The 21636-nt window shown below is 37.1% G+C and overlaps 1 protein-coding gene across 5 annotated transcripts in view; it reads right to left on the bottom strand.

The window, feature by feature from the left end:
* LOC109088715 (spectrin beta chain, non-erythrocytic 1-like) overlaps nt 1-17979 on the bottom strand; it is a 75774-nt gene extending 57795 nt beyond the window's left edge. For 2 of the 5 annotated variants that reach the window (XM_042724356.1, XM_042724360.1), the window contains exon 1: nt 17360-17412. In XM_042724356.1, the coding sequence (XP_042580290.1) occupies nt 17360-17397 (38 nt within the window). In that variant the 5' untranslated portion in view covers nt 17398-17412. Of the gene's footprint in view, nt 1-16533; nt 16913-16943; nt 17321-17359; nt 17413-17455 lie in introns of those variants that run through there. The other 3 variants (XM_042724357.1, XM_042724358.1, XM_042724359.1) reach the window with 3 other exon arrangements.
* Nucleotides 17980-21636: the final 3657 nt, after the last annotated feature.

Here is a 21636-nt window from a genome sequence, read left to right as displayed (position 1 = left end):
TCTTTTCAGATGGGAATTGACCACTAAGAAAAGCATTCACACTCATAATGACCAATGGTGTGGCTATAACTGTATTTTACTAGCATCGTGCATAAGAGAAGAGGAAAATGTAACACCTATTCATCTGTGCTGTCCTCATTTTTGCCATTGACCATCTATTGTAAAATATTACAAAAAGAGCTCTGTAGAATATGACTGGCAGCAATATAGGGATATAACGGTCGAAATAAAGAGATGAAAACACACAAACACATTCAGCCAATCACTGCAATCAAAAAATAGAGCTCTGTAGAATATGACTGGCAGCAATATAGGGATATAACGGTCGAAATAAAGAGATGAAAACACACAAACACATTCAGCCAATCACTGCAATCAAAAAATAGCCAAAGATCTTCAATTAATGATAATTTGGGTCTTTATGCTGTGCACAGAAAATGACCATCATTGACATTATTACACAAGTAGTGGAAAATGCTTTTCTGGAGAAAAAAATCTTACAAAAAGATTACAAAAAGAGCTCTGTAGAATATGACTGGCAGCAATATAGGGATATAACGGTCGAAATAAAGAGATGAAAAAGCACACACCAACATGTCCAAGTCCATGCAGAGCATTTTAAATTCTCTTTTTGAGCTGAATTAAAAAACAAAAGAAATACAGCTATTTGTCACCATTGTTCTAATTCCATTACATAACCAGGGATGTTGTTAGTGTTTGTTTTCTTCCCATTCTTCCATTTCTGCCATGTCATTTGTACTTTTATTCAATGTAAAAATGCTGCCCACTTAAATTACATTCAAATTAGAATTGACTACTCCTGAGTTTGAGATTGAATGACTCCTGACTCAATGAATCAATAGCGAATCAGATGTTCGTTGTTGTGTGCAGAGAGGGCAATGCAATAGACAGCTTCTGAATAGAGGCACAGGAAACTCTTGCTCTTCTCTAAAGATATAATTAACTAACGCCTCCTCACCAGATGAAATCTGATGAAGTTTTTTTGTGTGTTGCCAATGGCTACTAGATTTTTTTGTTGCAATTGTGGCCATTTTTGTCTGGAGCTCTGTGCAGATGAGATTTAATTATGTTAGTTCATAGCAGCTTGCAATGATGTGTTATCATGATTAGGGATAGGTATTGTTTTCATTTTATCGATACTGATACTGGTACTTTTTCATACTGTTAGCGATACTATTTGGTGCAAAAAGATATGAAGTGAAAAGCTGTTGAATATTTCAAGTCATTTTATTACTGCTGAACTTTAGCAACTGTATTAAAGTTCTTCAGTCAACAGCAGAGAGTTATTTTCTTTTTGTGTTTTATTTTATTAACCTTAAAGGAATAGTTCACCCAAAAATGAAAATTGTGTCATCATTTACTCACTCTCAAGTTGTTTTAAACCTGAATGAGTTTCTTTCTTTCTTTCAACTGTGTTATTTAATGAGCTAACATGAACTAAGACTTTAGAACTATTTTTTTTAACAAAGATTAATATCTTCTGTAGCAAATGTAGCTATTGCTCATTGTGAATGTTAATGCATTAACTAATGTTAACTAATGAGGTCTTATTGTAAAGTGATACCTATGGGTCTTTAGAGTGCTTTTGTGCTTTAATCTGTGTAAAACTTTATATATTTTTCTGTATTGCTTTATTGTATTTAAAATGTTAATTTATTTTTGTAATAAGAAAAAAGTTATTTAACCTGTTACAATGTATTATGACAACTTTTTTTAAACTTAATTTCAATACCGTGATAAAAGCATTAGCAATTAAACGCAACAGGAAAATTTGATACCGGCATATCCCTAATGTCTAGTACTGTCGCATTAAGAGCTGCACGCATCTGTTTTTCTCTCAACTGTTTACTTTCACTTTAGACATAATTAACTGTGTTTATATTTAAACCTTGTGTGTTTTGACAGTATTAGCGCAATCAGACGATAACTAAGATAACGAAGTAATCAGTTGCTGTTTGATCTGCCTGTTAGTGTACGGATGCTTTGGGTGTACGCACTCTGAATAGGCACATGTTAGAACAGCACGCGAATAAAACATTTAACCAGCAAGGCTTTAAAGCACGCAGAAGTAATGTACTTTTGTGATTGCGAATAAGTTCAGTGTCTAGTGAGTGTAACTCTACCGAATCAACATTTGATGTGTATGTGTCTCACGAGTAGCAGTTGGAGCTGGAGACGGGAGACATGGCCTAAAATGCGCATTGCTTGAGGTAGATGTTGTATTTTGTTAGTAAATGTTTCATTATATTACTAGTGTTGCCTCCTTCATTCACTATTACACTACTGCATACATTGCATGTGACACTGGTGTCAGCTAGTTTTGTAACATGAGCCCACACTTTCAAACATTTCACTCTTGCTGCGATGACTGATTGATTGCATGCAAACACACACTGCACATGCGCATGGATATCACACGCACGTCAAGCAAACCTCAGCCACATCATTCAGTGAAGGAAAATGACAAGCAGCAGCTTCTAATTTATAAAACAACGCAAGTATTGATAACAGTATCATTTGTCCTGAAGCTTATCGGTATTCCGGTATCGACACAATTACTTACCAGTCCAAAAAAATACCGGTTCTCGGTACCCATCCCTAATCACGATATTCTAATTAAACTTTATATTATTCTTTTTTCTTTTTAAATCATATGTTCGCACACAATTGGACCTAAGAGCACCAACATCACCAGGTTACCGACTTTATTTTTGAGTGGAAAATCATTTCTTCATAGCCTTACCTTCATTACTCTAACTTTCCTTTCGCTGGGTCTCAGCTGGCTGATCTGTTTTTGGCTGCACGCTTTTAATAAAAGAGATTGAATAAGAGACCACATGCCTCCTGGGCATTATGTGTGTGTGTGTTCTTCTGTTGTCCTCCTCTTGATGGTCTTCCATATTGGCACCCTACTGCCACAGAAATGGCCTCTATTTTATTCATGTTTGTGTCCTCTTTCTCTCGTAATTGATTAGGGTACCGCTAGAGTACATAATCATTGACAGAATGTATGTGAGACAAGAAAAAAAAAAAATTCACTCCTACTCACATGCACAGCACCATCACATGCATATACACAATTCAGAAAATCATTTCCACCATAAGGTGAGAGAAACATTATTTCTAGTTTCACAGAAACACACTAAGTAAGTGCATGTTCTGCAGATCCTGTTATGTAATTCTGGTTTTAGTTTGTCACTCAGTACTCTAATGTGTGATCTGAGTTGATCAATAAAACTGATCGGTTAAACCCCCCATTTCCACAACCCACACAACATCACCACATAAAACCTAGCATTCCAATGTGACTCCAAAACAGCAGAACAACACAGTCTTGTGTTGTGGACAATACATTTTCTTTCCAAGTCAACAACAAAAAAATATGGAATGTTCTAGGCAAACCCTCATGGTCACTGATTACTGTTTGTCTGTCAAATTTAGGATAGCAATCTTAATTTTGTACTGAAGTTATACCAAAACTAAAAATCAAACAATCACATACAGCAGAAATCTTAACACATACATTCAATGTTTTCCATTTATTCATTTTTATTTAGTTTTTGAGTAACATTTATGTCCATATTTTGTAAAATAAAATGTTTTAAATGATTTCAAATGCTCAAATTAGTGCTGTCAGTGCAGCATGTACATTTATCCTTGAATGTGTTTAATTTTTTTTTTTTTACAATTTTGACCTTGTTTTAATCAAAATGTTGTAACTGTCATAATATTCCTGTGAAAAAACAGACTGCTCTTCACATATGCTAGACTTCTTCAATCACTTAGTTAGTTTCTACAGACAGCCCAGTCCTATAGCTGCTGCTCCTGGCAACACTTCATGCCAAACACCACCTAGTGAAAAAAAAAACACCATGGAGCTGTTCATACCAGACAGCTACACAGAGCAAAAAGAATGCATAAGTATCACAAAATTAGTTTTAAATTTGTAATATATTTTACACAGCACTCATGATGCAAGATTCTGAAAAGAAACAAAATTCACAGATGTTAATACACATGTATGCAGAGCAAGAAAATAAAAAAAAGTGATGGAAATATATGAAAGTAAGATTCTAAAGTGATTTTTTGTTACATCTATTAAATTCTTCCATCTGCCACAATAATAAATCTTTCCCACCTCTTTCTCCATTTTGAACTTGCAGTTCACAGAGTTAGTAAGGCAAGAGCCAGCATAACACAAAACACATCACGTATATGCACACTCAGATGTGCCGTAATAAGATTAGTCTGCCTCGCGCTCACTAACACACACTGACAGTGTTAGAACGAAAGTATTAACACACAACACACTAGACACAGACAAATTCCTCCTGCTGCCTGAGCAGATAAAAAATCAAGAGCAGATGAGATGCTTCCATCCTGCTGATATCTGTGCCAACATCTGATCAGAAAACTGTGCTAAACCTCACACAATATCAGCGACATTTCAGCCCCCTACGAACATTAGTGGTCCTTTTCAGAACATTAGTGGTCCTTTTCCTTAATGATTTGACTTGTTAGAGCCTTGAGAGCTTACATGGACTGTTAGTCAGCCTCTGTCAACTGGTATGTTGTGATGTATTTGGAATACTACAACCTGGAACAGCCAAGAAAAGTGATCTTTGTAATAGGTTTGGCCCTACCTAAATTGGATAAAGCACCATCTGTGTTAAAAACCTAGATTCTTACCCACTAAGCTACCAGGATCCAATAGGGTTTACAAAGACATCTTCATTATAAAAGGAGGTCCATTTAAAGCCATGGTCATGGCCATAATGAGAATATGACTATTGCAGAATTTGATCAAGAATTAACAACCCATAAACAATGTCAAGAGACAGGAATTTTTTTGTTTTTGTTTTTTTGCTTATTTATCAAGGCTTCTGTGGCCACTGGACACATTTCAGCTGGTCTCATTTCAGCTGGTCTCAGCTATGGTACACCCACAGACATTCAGGGACCATCTGATGCATACTGCACACAAAATGGCTACAGGATATAACGTTAACGGCCTGCAATGAGTGCATCAGAAAAAAAGAAACTATTAATAGGATTTGACAAGTTTTGTAAGTTTCATAGCATTGAATATTTGAAAAATACCAGAAATGCGCCAATATAAAAATTCTGAACAATAAAAACAAGATTATCATTATTTTTGTTAACCAATAAAGTAGATATTATATTTCACAAGATTTCAGAGACAAACAATTTGGGTGTCCACACCAGACGTGACTTGACATGACAACATGACGCGATAGAATCAATCAAATATCATAGCCAATCAAAAGCTTGTGTGGGCGGGTTCTCTCTGGAAGAGCATTGCACTCGCAATGAAATGGATAAGTTTATAATCGAATTCATAAATATTAAACCTTTTTAACATTATTAAATATACATACTGAGTGACTGATACCATCTTTATAGGGAATACACTTCGTAGTGAGTTCATGGTCTTAACGCACACGTTTGTTTTGATTTATATTCTGAGGTAAACTATCTGTTGTTGCTTTTAGTATGGCTATAAGGTCACGAAAAATGATACTCAAACTCACATTAGACACGTGAATAAAGCACATAATTAGGGATGCACCGGTTGACCGGCCATAAATCGGAACCGGCCGTTTTTTGCTTAAAATATGTGATCGGCAATTGGCTGGTTTTTGGTCTTTTTTCGGCCGATTTTTCTGGAAGTGTGGCCGCGTTCACAGACTACATTGTAATCATTCGCTATCATGTCATTTGTGTGGAAGTATTTCGAAATCTGTGCGCAGGACACGGACAGCCGTTCAGCACTGGAAGTGCAGAGTTACATGTCTGAGGCACAGATAGCAGGAAGTGAACAGCCTACTGCACAAAATAAGAGCCCCTTTCCTGCACTCAATGAAGCTGTGCGAGCGTACTGTACCTGTCCGCGCCCTGCACAAGCGGATACAGTGAATGGATGTTCAGCTCAACTTCTCGCGTGTTGGATGAGAAACGAAAAGGACTAAAATGCTTCTTTTTTTTTTTGTAAAGTATAACTTGGATACACGTTTGAGAAGCCAGAAGTAAATGTCAGTTCTGTATAGGATGATTATTTTTATTTTACCTTAAAATTACATCGACTTAATTTGATTTAAAAATCACCTGCTGTAGCACACTGAAAAAAAAGTGTTTCATTCATCCAATTAAAACATTTTAGGCTAATGAATCACATCTATATTTTTTTTAACTTGAGACAATAGTTATTTATTTTTCATTGGCTCAAGTAAAAAAAATACAGACGTGAATCATTACCTTATTTTTCTTTGTTTTATTCGCACCAACATTATTTGATTTTAACAATTTGGAATAATTTATTTATATAGCATACTTTTATTTAGTCTCACTGGTAAATACCTTTTTTTATTTAAAACCAAATTTAAAAACTAAAACAAATACTGAATGCTGATTAAGAAACATCTTATTGAATGTGTGTTGATTGTGTTGTTTGGACTGTAGAACTATGCAGTTGTTGCCTTTAATTTCACATGGTTACAGTTAATCTTTTAATTTAAGGCCAGTTTATGTAGTTTCAACCTAATTCAAAAACAAAAACTAAATGCTGATGTCTGTACCATCTATGTTTGTAATGTATTTCAGATGGTTACAGTTATTGTTTTCAATAGCCAAAAGCTAGTTTGGCCTATTAAATACCAAATAAACATCTTGTTTATGCATATTTTTCTTCTTTCTTGTTTGTTGCTTAAAGAAAAAAAAAAATCGGAAATCGGTATCGGAATCGGCCAGTTTGCTTGTAAAAAATCGGTATCGGAATCGGCCATGAAAAATCATGATCGGTGCATCCCTACATATAATCACCTGAGATTATCACTGTCATATAGTTTGTATGCTGTTGTTCCAGATGCAAAGTAGTTAGGACACAGTGTTACTCCTTTAATACATTTAATTCATGTCTACATAAATAATATCATAAAATTTCTTATGACTGTCCCACATTTCTGCCACAATGGTACAGTTAGTGTTACTAAAGTAAATCCATGGTAAATTATGGCGATTTGTAGATTGAAATACCTTCTGACAGTATCGTTGCACACAGTGTTTCTCCTGTTTGTAAAGCACTGTTTCATCTGCCGATTGAGCTGAGCGGATCAATGGTCCATGTATGAGTAGTGCTTTTGGCGCATTAAACATTAAATCAAACATTTATTGAACTCTTGTTATAGAGGAAAATTATATTGCAATATTTATTGTTATAGTTTTATTGCCCAGCCCTAATATCTATTTGTACAGTGTTCGATACATCGATACGATGATGTATTGTCACAGAGATTTGACGATACGTGTATAAAGCTGTCTCAGTATCGATATCGCGGCATATGTGCAGCAGTGGACCGTGCTTAATTTGAATACAAGAAGAATACAAAAGTGCAAGGTTTCTAAAAAAAATAATGAATAGAGCATAATATTTAGGCTACAACAAGGTTTAATCTGGCCGCAGAGGAACACAACCTGGGTTGCCTGATATAAAAGAGACACAGTACCCGAAACAGAGCTTCCCACTTGCGCAACACAGAAATATCTGCTAAGTGTGTTACTTGTTATTGACAACCATATGTAAAAGTGCTCTCTCCACTGTGGATAAACGTGCTTGCTTTCTGAAAACACCGATTAGCTTCCAGTTAAGCAATCTTCACTTCAATACTCTATTAACAGAAAAGTGTAATTTATCAAGTGTTCATTTATGAGAGAGCGAGAGAGAGAGAGAGAGATGAATTAACACCATTTTGCCGTGTTTCTCTATTAACAGTGAAGCTGTGGCTTTAATTCCTTTATAAATGATGATGTTTCCAGCTCCTTGTTGAGAGAGATAGTGTAGGTCTTCAGCGATTAAGCTATTTTATTGATAAAATTGCGGGGCAGCGCAAAAAAGTTTGTCTGAGCATGCTAAAAAGAATGTCTGTGCACACGCAGCGTGATCTAGTGACTAAACGTATGTGCGTGAGGTATAGTGAAGACAGAGTTCAGAACTCTTCTAATTTTTATTTGTATTTTTTTAAACCTAGAGAGTGTGTTGATTTGTGCAATGATAACCTACCAAAAATGTTGAGATGATTTTAATATATTAGAATGAGTACATTACAAAATAAATTTATTAGAACGAGGACATTATTATGTATGGGCTTAAAAAACAAGATGCAAACAATCAGAATACTGTACCTGGCAGGTAGTGTACAATGTAAACATAAAACATAAAGGCAAAAGACCTTAACTCGCTAGAGTGTGAAACTGAGAAAAACAACTTTAAAGTTTTTTTTACTTGTCGAGCCAAATTAATTATACGTAGGAAACTGGAAATTTAACAATGAGATGTTTTAGTAATGAAACATATCTACAATAAAAAATTGTGAGCTCAAACTTGATTTTTACCCCTATTTTGAAGTTAATGTACTCTGCCTTTGCATTGTCTGCAAAACGTGAGAAGTCACACCAAGGCAAAAGGCAGTAACTTCCACATTATCATTATTTGGTTGCTGATTACCATTTACAAAATCGTTATAGTGATACCTGTATAAAATCTAGTGATCATAGACTGTCTCATATAGGCTACTGTATATAGTAATGTGACTGTTTTCATTTTTTTTTTTGACCATAACAAGCAGACTAAAAGTTAAACATGAGTGGATACCGTGGATACCAATTTATTTCCTATGCTTAGTAACGTAAAAGAATGCTAGACAGCATAACTGCTTTTATATTGACTTGTATGAAATAGCCTAACCTAAAAGAGCGACTTGTGGACTGATGTGAATGACAACAAGTGGGAATAATGCTCAGAATGCTTGTGGATTAAACTTCTCCGATGACGTTCATCGCCATGGATTGATTTTATCGGGTTACAAGAAAAGGTAGGATATGGATTTAATTGCGAACTGTTAGTAGGCTACTGATTTTATTATGATTGATCATGCTAGCTATGGCATTTGAGTCCACACACGTCCAACTCTCTCTCTCGCTCTCAAAATGGCCATATGTGAGAAAAAAAAATTTGAGTATTTTGCATCACTGGATATATAGGTCATGGATCCAGATGGTGATCTATTCACGGAGGAGGAGTGAGTTCTGTGATCCTACGAACCTGGGAACGCGCTGCTCACGTAACTGTCTGTTGTAAATAGGCATGGGTCGGTATGAGATTTTGATGGTATGATAACCTTAAGCAAAAACATCACGGTTTCACGGTATTGTTATTACAGCTCTGAAATGTGTTATTTTTAAATGACTGGGTAAAAAAAATTTTTTTTTCCCCACTGGACACAATATATTTTGTTTTTGAGCAACATACAGAACATTAGAAATAGTAGAATTAGTTTATTTTTTTTCTTTGATTTGTTTCCTAAAAAGAAAAAAATCTTTATTTAACCTAAATCTGTAATTACAGTTATTTAATTTTAGTTATATAATTCATATACATATAATTTATATCATTTCATATAATTTAGTTATATAATAATAATCATACACATAATTTGATTGAATAATAACCCAATTTGAAGCAAAAACAGAATGTTCTGACAAGCTTTGTGAAATTATACCACATAAACTTTTCAGAAGACAGCCAGCTTCCCTCAGAAATACATTCATATAAACCCCCAAATCAATATTGAAGATTTTCTTCCAATAGTTTGTGCATCATGAACAGTGAGTGATCTGCCTGCTACAGTATTTTTCTCTGTGCGTCCGTCTTCAGCGTCTCTGGCCTGTGTTAACGGGCGCTTACAGACTTCATATTTTCACATAAATTACACTGAGCAAGTCCAGAACAGAGAGTTGCAATAAGACAAAAAACAGCCGGTTGCGTAAAGGCCAAAGTATTTTTCGGCCGTCCGCACACCATCGGCATTACATTATTTGCGTCATCAAGAGGGCTCGCGGCAGCCGCGGACCCTCTGGCACTGCGCATGTGTCGAGCTCATCCGTCCGCGCTCATCTGTGGTTGAGTATAATTTTGAAAGCTGTGCGGACACGGCTGTGCGCGAGACAGAAAGGAACGTTGAATGTGAAGTGTACCCGGGCCTTAAGTTCGGCCATCCTACACACACGTGACTGACCGCTCGCTCGCACCAACAGGAGGAGGAGGGGTCAGTGTTACTCGCTACACTGCACTCAGCCTGAGGGATTCCTACTCTTTCAGTCATTGAGGAGACATGGAAAACAACGCATACCACAGGAACGGTATAATGGAAAAATATTAGTGGTTTTGAAACCGTGACATTTTCTAAATGCGGTATATCTTGAAACCGGTAATCGGCCCATGCCTAGTTGTAAATAAAATTAATTTTATTTACAAAATGTATTATTATTATTGTGTAAAATGCATTTAAAAATACTTATTATGTAAAATGTATTCTTATTATTCCAATCATATTTTATAATATATAATCCTATTTATTGTTTGATTATTTAAATCTCCTGTTTAAAAAGACACGCTATAGTTGTATATAATTATACGCTATATAGTTATGTAGCCTATATATATCCGTTTGTAATACACATTTTAAAATTGTATTGCATACCTGCTGCTTCCATAATAAAGACCCATTTTGAATGTTTGCGTGCTTTTCTTCTCTTTCTGCTCCCAGTCGCTGTGACCAGTTATGAAGTATTGTTCTTTTAAATATTTTCCAGCATTTCAGAAATAAATATGTATGCAAATTACACCGAAGTACAACAGTTAACGTACCTTACGGTGTTCAGAAGTCACATATATCACAGAATTTGTCAAATTTTTTATTAAATAATCAAAAGTAGGTCATTACACTTAAATCAAATAGCGATATCGACTAATATCTTTAACTATTAAGTCACAAAAGTATATTTTGCATCTCTATCAATGAATGGCGCAGACGCACGGTTCCATTTACTACACATATACTGAAGCACGCGTGACGCTCGCGGTGATTTCAGCGTCTGCTGTCTCACTAAATGAGGATGTAAATACATGAACAACATCTCCAGAACTGCTCTGAGAGTCACTTCATGAGCATTTGACCGTTTGATTTGAGTAAAACTAGTGTGATATCACATACACAGACCTGTAAAGGTATTCACGGCAACCCGTCAAAATAAAAGTCCGGTTTGATTTGAAGTCTATTTTTCAGTAGAATGTACATCTACTAAGAATCTACTACTACTAAAATAGGCTAAGAAACAAACATTTTTTAAGGACTAATCACACAACATTTATTCCATGTTTAAATTTTTATAGTAAATCCCCTTTTTTTGCCAGAAAAAAAATCAAAAGGCAAAAAAATTATAAATTAAGTTGTTTTATGCATTCAAATAATAAGACATGCTAAAACACAGAATCTGGTAACAATAAAAAAATATGGTGAATAAAACATTTCAAAGGGGCCCTAAAACATGTAATTTTTGTTAAACTTTTATTAAATTGATGTGAAAATGTATACACTTCATGGTTTTAATTAATAAGACATAAGACATTTGATTAATAAAATTTAAATTAACTATTAAAAAGGAGTCAAGAAAAGTTAAAACAGAAACAAACTAAATCCAGAAAAAAAAAAACGAAAAAAAAAAAAAAAAACGATTTTGAAAAAAATTAAACGGAATTTAGGAAAAAATAAAATGGATTTCATAGGGCCCTATATTTATAGCTCCTAACAGGCTGTGTGACTATGAGAAGTTATTACCTCAAAATGTGCGTCAGTATGCAGTTTTCCCTATTGCTCATGTGCCAGCAATTATCCCTCTGCGTGCCACTGTTGGCATGCGTGCCGTAGGTTGCCGACCCCTGGTGTAGAGCCTTGAGATTGTATTACATAAAAGTATACTGCAAAAAATTAAATAAAATACTGCACAATATATGCATATTTGCGACTTCTGCAAAAGTAATTCATTTACTTGTGCATATCTTTTTTTAATATGTTTATTGTGTTATTTTTCTTTATTTTCAAATATAAAAAAAACTAAACAATTAACATAGGGTAAAAGAATAAAAGGACTGCAACAAACAGCACAATCCAGCATTAAAGAAAGTTAAAAATAAATAAATAATTAAAAAAAGAAAAACTCTGGTATTTGCACTGCATAGGATTGCATTCCATTGCCAGATGTGATTAAGGAATCTCTGGGGTTTAATGGGGTTTTCTCCAGAGAACATGCAGATCTATGAACTCTGAGCTAGGTAGAAGAGAGGTGAAGTTCTAAATATAGTCTTCTCAAATGGTCCAGGGGACTGGTCTAAAAAAGCCCTGTCTCTCTCCACTGAGAGGACACAGATGTGCTTTAATGCACTTTTGACATTTTTTGTTAGTGATGCAGAAGTATGTAGTTGCTTTGAGCAAAAGCAGCAGCTGCAACATGTTTAAATGCTATTATTCATGTAACATCAAAATAATACCTGCCTATGTCATGACTAGCTTTCACTGAATAAATTACATTTATTTTGCTTACTGTATGACTTCACAGGTGTATTTATGAGCATGCTAATCATCAGTCAGACAGCCTGCATTTCAATTATTCTTGCTTACTAAAAACAAACTGTACACAAGAGGCCATTCCTTTAATTAATGCTAACCATTGGTTTGGTCCAGTTTAGTGCTGAGGGGGAAGATCACTGGTAAAGGTGCACTCAGTTATTTTTGTTTACATTTCACTGGCTCTTTTATTTCCCAGTGGTCTTTATACTGACAGTTCTATGCAGTGGACGATGTTACTGTGAAAGAAGCATTTCATGTTGTGAGGGCAACAAAACAGCATTTTCTAAGCCACTAATTCTCTGCAAGAGTCAAAAGTACTATTCACTTTGTGGACATGTCTTCATGAGGAAAAAATACAAATATCTGTATACAGACCATTTGTATATTTGAGTGAAAATTTACAATTTTTGTAAAAAAAGTCATTCCTTTCACACTGACTTTAAATTCGAAAACTAGGAAGAAAACAGTCTAGTCTCATGCAAGTTTAAATCTGTGGCAGGAAACAATGATGACTACACAGATGACAATGTAGCAATAACCTCAACACTGTACAGTTTTTTTTATAATGATGCGTGTCACCTCATATTTGGAATCATCGAAATGTCAAATTAAAGTGTAATGCTTATACCTCTTACTGCTCTGACAAGAACCTCATGAGAAGTTTGATTTAAAAAATTGAGCAAAAAATTTGTGAAAACTAGGGATGGGCAATATATCGCATGTGATTGTCACGCGCATTTCGTCAGTAAAGCTAATTCACTGACAAGCTACGCAATATCACGTTCATTATCGCAGATGAATCGCCTTCGATAATGAACGCGATATTGCGTAGCTTGTCAGTAATCTACGGCTCTGTCTATTAAGTGCCGCTCCATTTGAAAGCAGGTGATGGCGATTTAGCGCTAATCACAGAACCAGATTTACTGACTAAATGCGCATGATCATATCGTTAGATATATCGGCCAGCCCTAATAACCATTAATATCAGGAATCCCTGTAAAGCTGCTTTAAGACCATGTGTACTGTGAAAAGTGCTATACAAACAAAACTGACTTGACTTTAAATGCAAAGAAATGTGCAAAAAGAATAAAATAATGCATTTATACTCCTTCTAACTGCCATGTCAATCTAACAGATCCACCCATTTAGGGAGATCAAAGAATCATATTTACTGCACTTATACTGGACTTGAATTTGGCTCTGCATAACTGTTAACGGAGTTAAAATACTTGTCAGATAAACTACATTGACTGTAATATCTCTGACCCAGACATCAGGTTGTGTTGCAGGTAAAGACATTTCCTCCAAGCAACAGAGCTTCTAAGAGACATTTGGGCAGCTGTCCAGCTGATTTTACATTGGATAAAAGCCTCCACTTTACCCTGCTCTGACAGAAGATACCCAACACCATGTCAATAATTATAATAAACGTATTATGAAACCTTTCCAGCAGCATGAATTTCAAGCTATACAAATTACTCAAATCAGTGGAGGTATAGCCGAGATCCTGGAACTGATTCTGGTTTGCTGAGTGTTGGCTGATCATCCAGTTGACCAGTCACACTAACCCTAAATGCTGATACAGATCATATTATCATTGTGTCCATCTCTACTCTCTGTGCCCTAGTGTGGCGGTGGGCAGGAATGTAGGGGCATTAAGTGAAAACAAAAGCACCGGCAGTAGTAATGATGACTTGGCTTAGAGAAACACAGCACCCTGTGCATCGGGACAATAGTGGTCTCACCCACAGCAACATACAGAGAGGAAAGTATGGGGGGATTTAGACCGTCAGCACTCTGGGGGGCCAGCATCGAATTCCTCTCATTGCTGCCACTATCCATTTATCTCTTCATTCATTCATCAACCAGCAAACACAGCCACTTGCAGCCAATGATTCATCTGTACATCTGAGCAGATTTCTCTGTCCATCTGTCAGCTAGCATGATTCCAATTATCTTTAGTTCAATCTGTCCATCCACACCCATCTATGGGGTTCAAGGTCTCAGCAATTTCTAGAGCAGCTCAATTAATCAAAGAGTTCAAAAGGTACTGGCATGACAATGGCAATATTTTTATTGCTTTTATATAGGGCTGCACGATTAACCGAAATTAAATCGCAAAAGCGATAAATTGCGATTAGGCAGAAGCTGCAATTGTCATGCGCATCTTTCAGTGAAGCACGGTTCTGTGATCAGCAGTAAATCTCCATCTGAAGGCCAGAGGGCGCTCTCGTGCTGAAACTCCAAATACGCCTTGCAGAACAAACCCAGGAAATGCCTATAGCGGTTGCTGAATAAACAGAATATTTAACTGCTTTCATTAATTCAACGTAGACTAATAAACACACAACTATGACAATATATGGTTTATCTGAGTTCGTCTTATAATTTTTATTATAATAAATTATATAATATTGCAATGCTATTTGACATAGCCTTATCACTGCTTAAAATACTATGAAATATGTTGCGTGCCTTATTCTGTGCAAGAAGTCACATCATCTCACGGAAGGATTTATTTCAAACACTCGACTCACATTATGAAGTGAGTTTGGAGTAAAAACATTAAATGTGGTATTTTCACGTGCTTTCAGATGGAGCATCATTTACTACACAGAGCCGTAGTTCACTGACAAGCTACGCAAACAGCTTTCATAATCGCAGAACGATTTCTTCGATTTCATAATTGCGTGATTAAATCGTCTTAATTATGAACGTGATTTTGCGTAGCTTGTCAGTGAACTACAGCTCTGTGTAGTAAATGATGCTCCATCTGAAAACACGTGCTGGAGATTTACTACTGAGTACAAAACCAGCTTTACTGACAAGATGCACATGACAATCACATTCGATTAATCGTGCAACCCTACTTTTATATAAACACAAGATAAAATACTGAAATGTAGGAGTTGACATCATTTCTCCGGATTTGGAATGAGAAGCACATTAAAAACTATTGATCTTCCATCAGTCCTACACCAAAATAAAGCCTTGAGGGCTAAACAAGCATAAAAGTGAAGAAATTACTTTTTGAAATAAGTACATTTCTAATGCATTATATATTGCTAATATTATTATTACTATTATTGATTGTAACAATTCAGCATTACGTTATTCAATATGACTTAGATTAATAAAACTGGGTGAAAAAAACAGTGAACCAAAAAAAAAAAGAGAGAAAGATTTGTCCCGATACAAATGCAATACATAACTAAGTTCTGTTCACTATCTTTACTTTTGGCTCAAATGAAACACATCTGAGCTCTGTTCTTTTAAAGAACTTCCTGTTGGAACCAGGTTATAGGCAAACTTGCTAGTTTGTAGTTTCTGCACACTCTGTTCAACCTGAAACTTCTGTTCAATGTGCTTTTATTTATTTGTTCTATCTGCACAGCAACAATATGAGATGTTAAAGAGATAAGGTTCACACACCTGTATGACTTTCTTCTGTAGAACACAAAAGCAGATACTCTGAGAAATGTTTTATATTCATTTGATTACCAATTATTTTCAAAATACCCTAAAAATAGTAAGTCATCAGGTTTGGAACAACATGACGGTGAGTAAACAATGACAGTATTCTCATTTTGAGTGAATTTCCCTTAAAGATTTATATTCATATTCATGTGTCATCACAATGTGATATGACCAAAGCAGTCATTTCAATAACAATTGCATTGTGGGTATATCTGATGATGTGCTACTTAATGAGATGCTGAAATATGTCAGCATGTAAAAGAGGGAGAAATAAATGCAAGTTAAGGACCACTTGAAAACCTATGATTTAACATCCTATGAAATGGGATTAAATCAATATCTCAACTCACAGACAGGCAAAAACAATTCTTCCCTTTTATCTAAAGGCCGCTGAATGCGATTACATAAGGACCAGATCTCAACACTACCTATATTAACTGTTTAGACAGCACATACAGACAGTACATCTCGTACTCGACCATGGAGGAAGGAACGAACAGAAAGTTCAACAAAATTCACCTGCTGTTCAAATGGAAGAATATTGTCATGTTACCTGAAAAATGACTCAAGTCCAGTACAGAGACTAAAAATAAATCAAATGTACTCAAACGAAGGGCTGAATACAGTAGGGATACTATGCAGCGCCTCGAATTCCCCATCCAGACGAGATGAGAGAGAGCTCAGCCTGTCCAAATGAATGAGACACTGACGGTCAACAGCAGCACGAGCGCTGACCGCAGATCCGGCCGTAATCCCCCCTCCATCCTCCGCCGCATGCTGCGTTAATGTCATCAAATCCCGTGTTCTCGCCCTATCACTCCATTTATACAGCATGCAATAGCAGGCACAGCCATGTCCGATTCAATCGTTAAACGCTTTAATCTGCCAAAGATAGCCGTCCAAAACACTGGCATTAAACGTTGTTGTACAATAGAGTTAAGAGCACTGGGATTACTTATCTACCTGTCCTCCCCTTCCACGGCAATTTGGCAATATCGTAGTGATGTTTTTTTCCAGTCTTGGATTCAGACAGCGCAACAGCTAGTGAGGCCACGCATCCCCCTCCACCGCCTATGACAAATCAAAATAACACAGCAGATGGCATGCAAGGAGCCAAAGATGCGAGCTAAATCACATTGCATTGCATTTTAAACGCCAGATACCCTACGCTCGCACACATATCCCTCACATTAGTGTGCTGAACCGTAATGTTTGGGTGGAAAGCTCACATGATCGTCTGGGCAGGGAGTGCATGTGGACACACAGACGCGGTGGACGCACAGACACACGCCGAAACAAAAGGCGACCAGCATGGTCATTCACACTCACTCTCTCTCACACACACACGACCCATGTGATATAACTGAACGTTACATTACCTCACAATTTTGACAACCGCATAATGTGTGGTGGCCATAGTTAATTCGCGATCTTGATGATTTAAATGAACAGCCATTACAGCTACGCAGACTTACCTATGGCGTGGCTGTGTTTTCAAATCCAACGAATCTCAACGGTTCTCTCGGGCGAAGACAAAGCGGAATGTTTCTTCCAGCTCACATAGGTGTTTCGGTTTTCTTCCCGTTTTAAAAGCCAGGCAACTCTCGATAATTTTTCCGTTAAATCCGCATCCTTGTGTGGGGGATTTTTTTTCTCAGCCCGAGCAGCGCGGGCGGTTATGAAACATAAAGCGAATCCCTCGCGTGACGATGAGCTCAGGTAACTTAACCACACAGATTTCAAACCGTTATTTCAATTCTCGTAGAATATTTGAATTCCTTCGTAACTGTCATATAGCCTTGTGTCCACGCGACCTCCGGCGTGTCGCTCTCGTGTTTCTTTAGTCCGACTGATAGACGAAAGAATGAATGATAGTTGGGGGGTTGCGGGGGCTCATCGCTCATACGGCTCGAGCGAGCGTGCGCCTACACACAGCAGCGCGAGAGGGGCACATCTATCTGATTAGTATGTTAAACGCATTTCGCGCCCACGGATGCACAACAACGAGCGAATTAATTTCGCTGTTCTTTTTCTAGTAAAGACAGTGTTCGTAAAGCCAGTGGGTGCTTTAAAAGAATAATTGTCCCGGTGAACATCAGAAGACAGAGAAGCCTACTTGCTTGTCTTGCCATAGCCTGCGGATGATGGATATTTGCCACCATGCAAATTAAATCAAGAGATAAGCAAACTTGTAGGTACCACGTGTGACATACTGTAATTTGGGTTGCTTGTGTAGTTAATATAATAATATTATTAGTCTAATCTGTCAAGTTATACTGTATGCTTACACACTGGTTAACCGGTAACATCATCTACCCAAACAAGGCGAGATCCAAAGCAAACTGGGCCCTTTGTAGGGTCAGCTCTAAAATTTACAGGATCTTGTTAGACAACATGCTGACAATCAAAAACATTAACATCCTCTCCCCCTTGCAATGACTTGTTTTCTCTGATGATGTGTACACTGGTGTGAGGGCGGGACAATAGTCATTAGCAAACAATATCATTAGCAAACAACAATGATCCAATCAATTCCTACTGGACAAAATCAAATCCCACCCTACAGTTTTTCTGGTTAAAGAAGCCGTTTCAAGCAGATATACAGTAAGTCACAGGGAATAAAAAACAATCAGAATTCATACCGACTTAAAAGGGATAGTTCACCCAAAAATGAAAATTCTGTCATTCATTACTCACCCTCATGTTGCTCCAAACCCGTGAGATCTTCATTCATCTTCAAAACACAAATTAAGATATTTTTGATGAAATCTGAGAGCTCTCTGACACTGCATAGGCAGCAATGCAACGGAAATGTTCCCAGGCTCAGAAAGGTAAGGACATCGATAAAATAGTTCATGTGAAAGCAGTGGTTCAACTGTAATTTTATGAAGCAGCGAGAATACTTTTCTGTGCAAAGGAAACAAAAATAATGACTTTATTCAACAATTCTTCTCCTCCGAATCACGTATTGTGCCATTATGGAGAATACCACGACGCATGCACGTTGCTTTCCTCCGCATGATAACAAGGCTCAGCGTATGCATGTTTTAGGTCAACAGCATCACACGCATGTGTTGTTTACATGCAGAGGTACTCTCAATAATGGCAGAAGATGTTAATTGGAGGAGAAGAATTGTTGAATAAAGTCATTTTTGTTTTCTTTGCACACAAAAAGTATTATCACAGCTTCATATAATTACAGTTGAACCCGATGTCCTTATTATGTTCAGCCAGGGCCATCCTTAGTTGACGCAAGACCCAGTGCGAGGTAGGGAGCAGGGCCCCCTCTGTCTGTTCACGATCACGTTCTCCCTCGGCCCATTCACAGTCCCAAAGGGCCCCTTTGTGCTAGACATTGGGGCCTCCATAGCATTTTGCTGGCGGTAGTGATAAAAGGATAGGATTCCCATAATGTTTATCAGAAAGGGATGCCTCCTGATTGATTCGTATCATGAAATAATAAAAGCTTCAAGGCAACTTTGCTCTTGACTGGGACTTTGAAATGGGGCTCCTGAAGATACATGAAAGAAACAAGGGCCCTTGTGTTTTTTCAGAGAGGTGACTGGGGGGATGGGGTCTTCGATTCATTTGGGGTGGAGGGGCCAGACTGCTTGGGGCCTCTGGGCATGTGTCCCACATGCTGGTCATAATCACATACCCAGAACATAAACAATGCATCAGGCCATGAATTTGCTACATCCATCACATGCCAGATCTGATGGTGGGTGGTTATACCTAGACATAAAACAACAAAACACCCAACAAGCAAAAAACCACATTACACCAAAAGCACATATGTCAACACATTCAAGCAGTTCTGTACTGGTCCTAGTGGAGAATACAAAACATTAGTCTAGAATGTTCCCACATAAAAAATACTCTTGCTAATGGAGCATATAATGGACACTGTCATTGACATTTACATAGCAGCAGATATGTATTCAAACATATCCTTTATGCCAACTGACCATGTTCATGCCCTTATCTAATTCTGTTGGGTCCCACATGTCATTCACTTTTAAATTTACATATCCTAGAGATCTTTTTAGCCGTTGGTCATTATCTGAGTTCTCTGATGCAAAAGTTGTTTGAAGAGAAGTACAATTTTGCTCAGCTTGGACCAACACACACTTCTAGATGCACACACTCTCATAATGGGCTCTTCAAGACAAACAGGCATCTCAAGTTTATGCACAAGTATTCTTTTGATACTGATATTCTTTTAATCAGATGAAAACTGATTGCTGATCATAGATTACAGATCTGGTTTCTTCCTGACTCAGGGGTTGAATTGACTTTTTATGCAGTGATAAATGTCTCTTACTAATGTCTGTCTGACTCTCTCTCTCTTTCTATCTAAACCTCCACCCCTCCCACCTACAATGGTCCCCATCCCTACCTGGTCCCCTCTTTTGAAAGAGCACACAATAGTGTGGGAGACAAAGGAAAAGAGCTGAGTGGGCAGCACTGAGTATCTGTGGGTACTGGGGCCCTCTCGAGCTGGGACAAACTGGCTGAAGCTCTGCTTACATAGACTGCTTTCTGCTCACTACAGCACATTCAGTCTCTCACTCTGTCTCTCATTATTTTTCAGTTTTATCTTTTAATGTCTGTCTGTGTCTCTCTGTCTACGGTTTCTCTGTAAATCTGTCCTACTGTCCTTATATAAAAGACATGGCAGTGTGGGTGCGGTGAGGTTAAGGTGGGACAGATTTTGGGATTGCCAAAATGAATTTATTTCTTTATATATTATATTATATTATATAAATATATTTATATATAAACAGTTCTTTAAAAAGTGTGTGTGTGTGTGTGTGTGTGTGTGTGTGTGCACTTGTTTATGCTACATTGTAGGGATCAAATGTCCCCACAAGGATAGTAAAACCTGAAATTTTTGACCTTGTGGGGACTGGCCTGCGGTCCTCACAATGAAAAAAAAAATTAAACAGTAAATGATGTTTATCTGAAAGTGTAACAATGCAAAAAGGTTTTCTGTAAGGGGTAGGTTTAGGGTTAGGGGATAGTAAATATTGTTTGGTCAGTATAAAAGTCTATGGAAAGTCCCCACAATTCACAGAAACAAACGTGTGCGTGTGTGTTTGTGTGTATATATATAGAGCCTATATACAGTACATATGTGCGTGTGTGTGTGTGATGTTAATTCATTTGAAATAGCAAATTATGAGTGCACAGTTCAGTCTGTGATTGTTTGTGTGTTTTGTGTGCAGAAGCAATTATTTTTGCCTCAGGCTCAGTACATGTGTCCAGTTTTGGATCTCAAAATCTATTGGCTCTGACCACCAGGGAGTTTGTGCTAAGATAGATTTGAAGTCTGTTGCTGTGCACAACACTCACACCTCACTGATGCTGTTTAGATCAAATAGATGACTGTGTAGTCCTTGTTTCTTGATACCATTGACTGATGAGGTACCCTGATGCTGAAGTCACAACTGTACCCAAGAGAAACCATATGATTAAATGCAAATACAAACTACGATGGCCCTCCTTTTCCCTTTTTCTCTCTTTCTTCACCCCTGTATCTTTATCTCTTCCACTCTCTCTCTCTCTCCGACCTACTAAAAGATATTTATATTCCTCTCACAACCTCCTCGAGTCATCTCATTGGGACAAGCAAACTATTTCTGTTCTCTCTCTC

The sequence above is a fragment of the Cyprinus carpio genome, chromosome B5 (assembly GCF_018340385.1).
Source record: "Cyprinus carpio isolate SPL01 chromosome B5, ASM1834038v1, whole genome shotgun sequence".
In the NCBI taxonomy this organism is placed as follows: Eukaryota; Metazoa; Chordata; class Actinopteri; order Cypriniformes; family Cyprinidae; genus Cyprinus; species Cyprinus carpio.
Note: the sequence above shows the minus strand (reverse complement) of the source record. Positions and strands in the feature narration are given on the sequence as shown.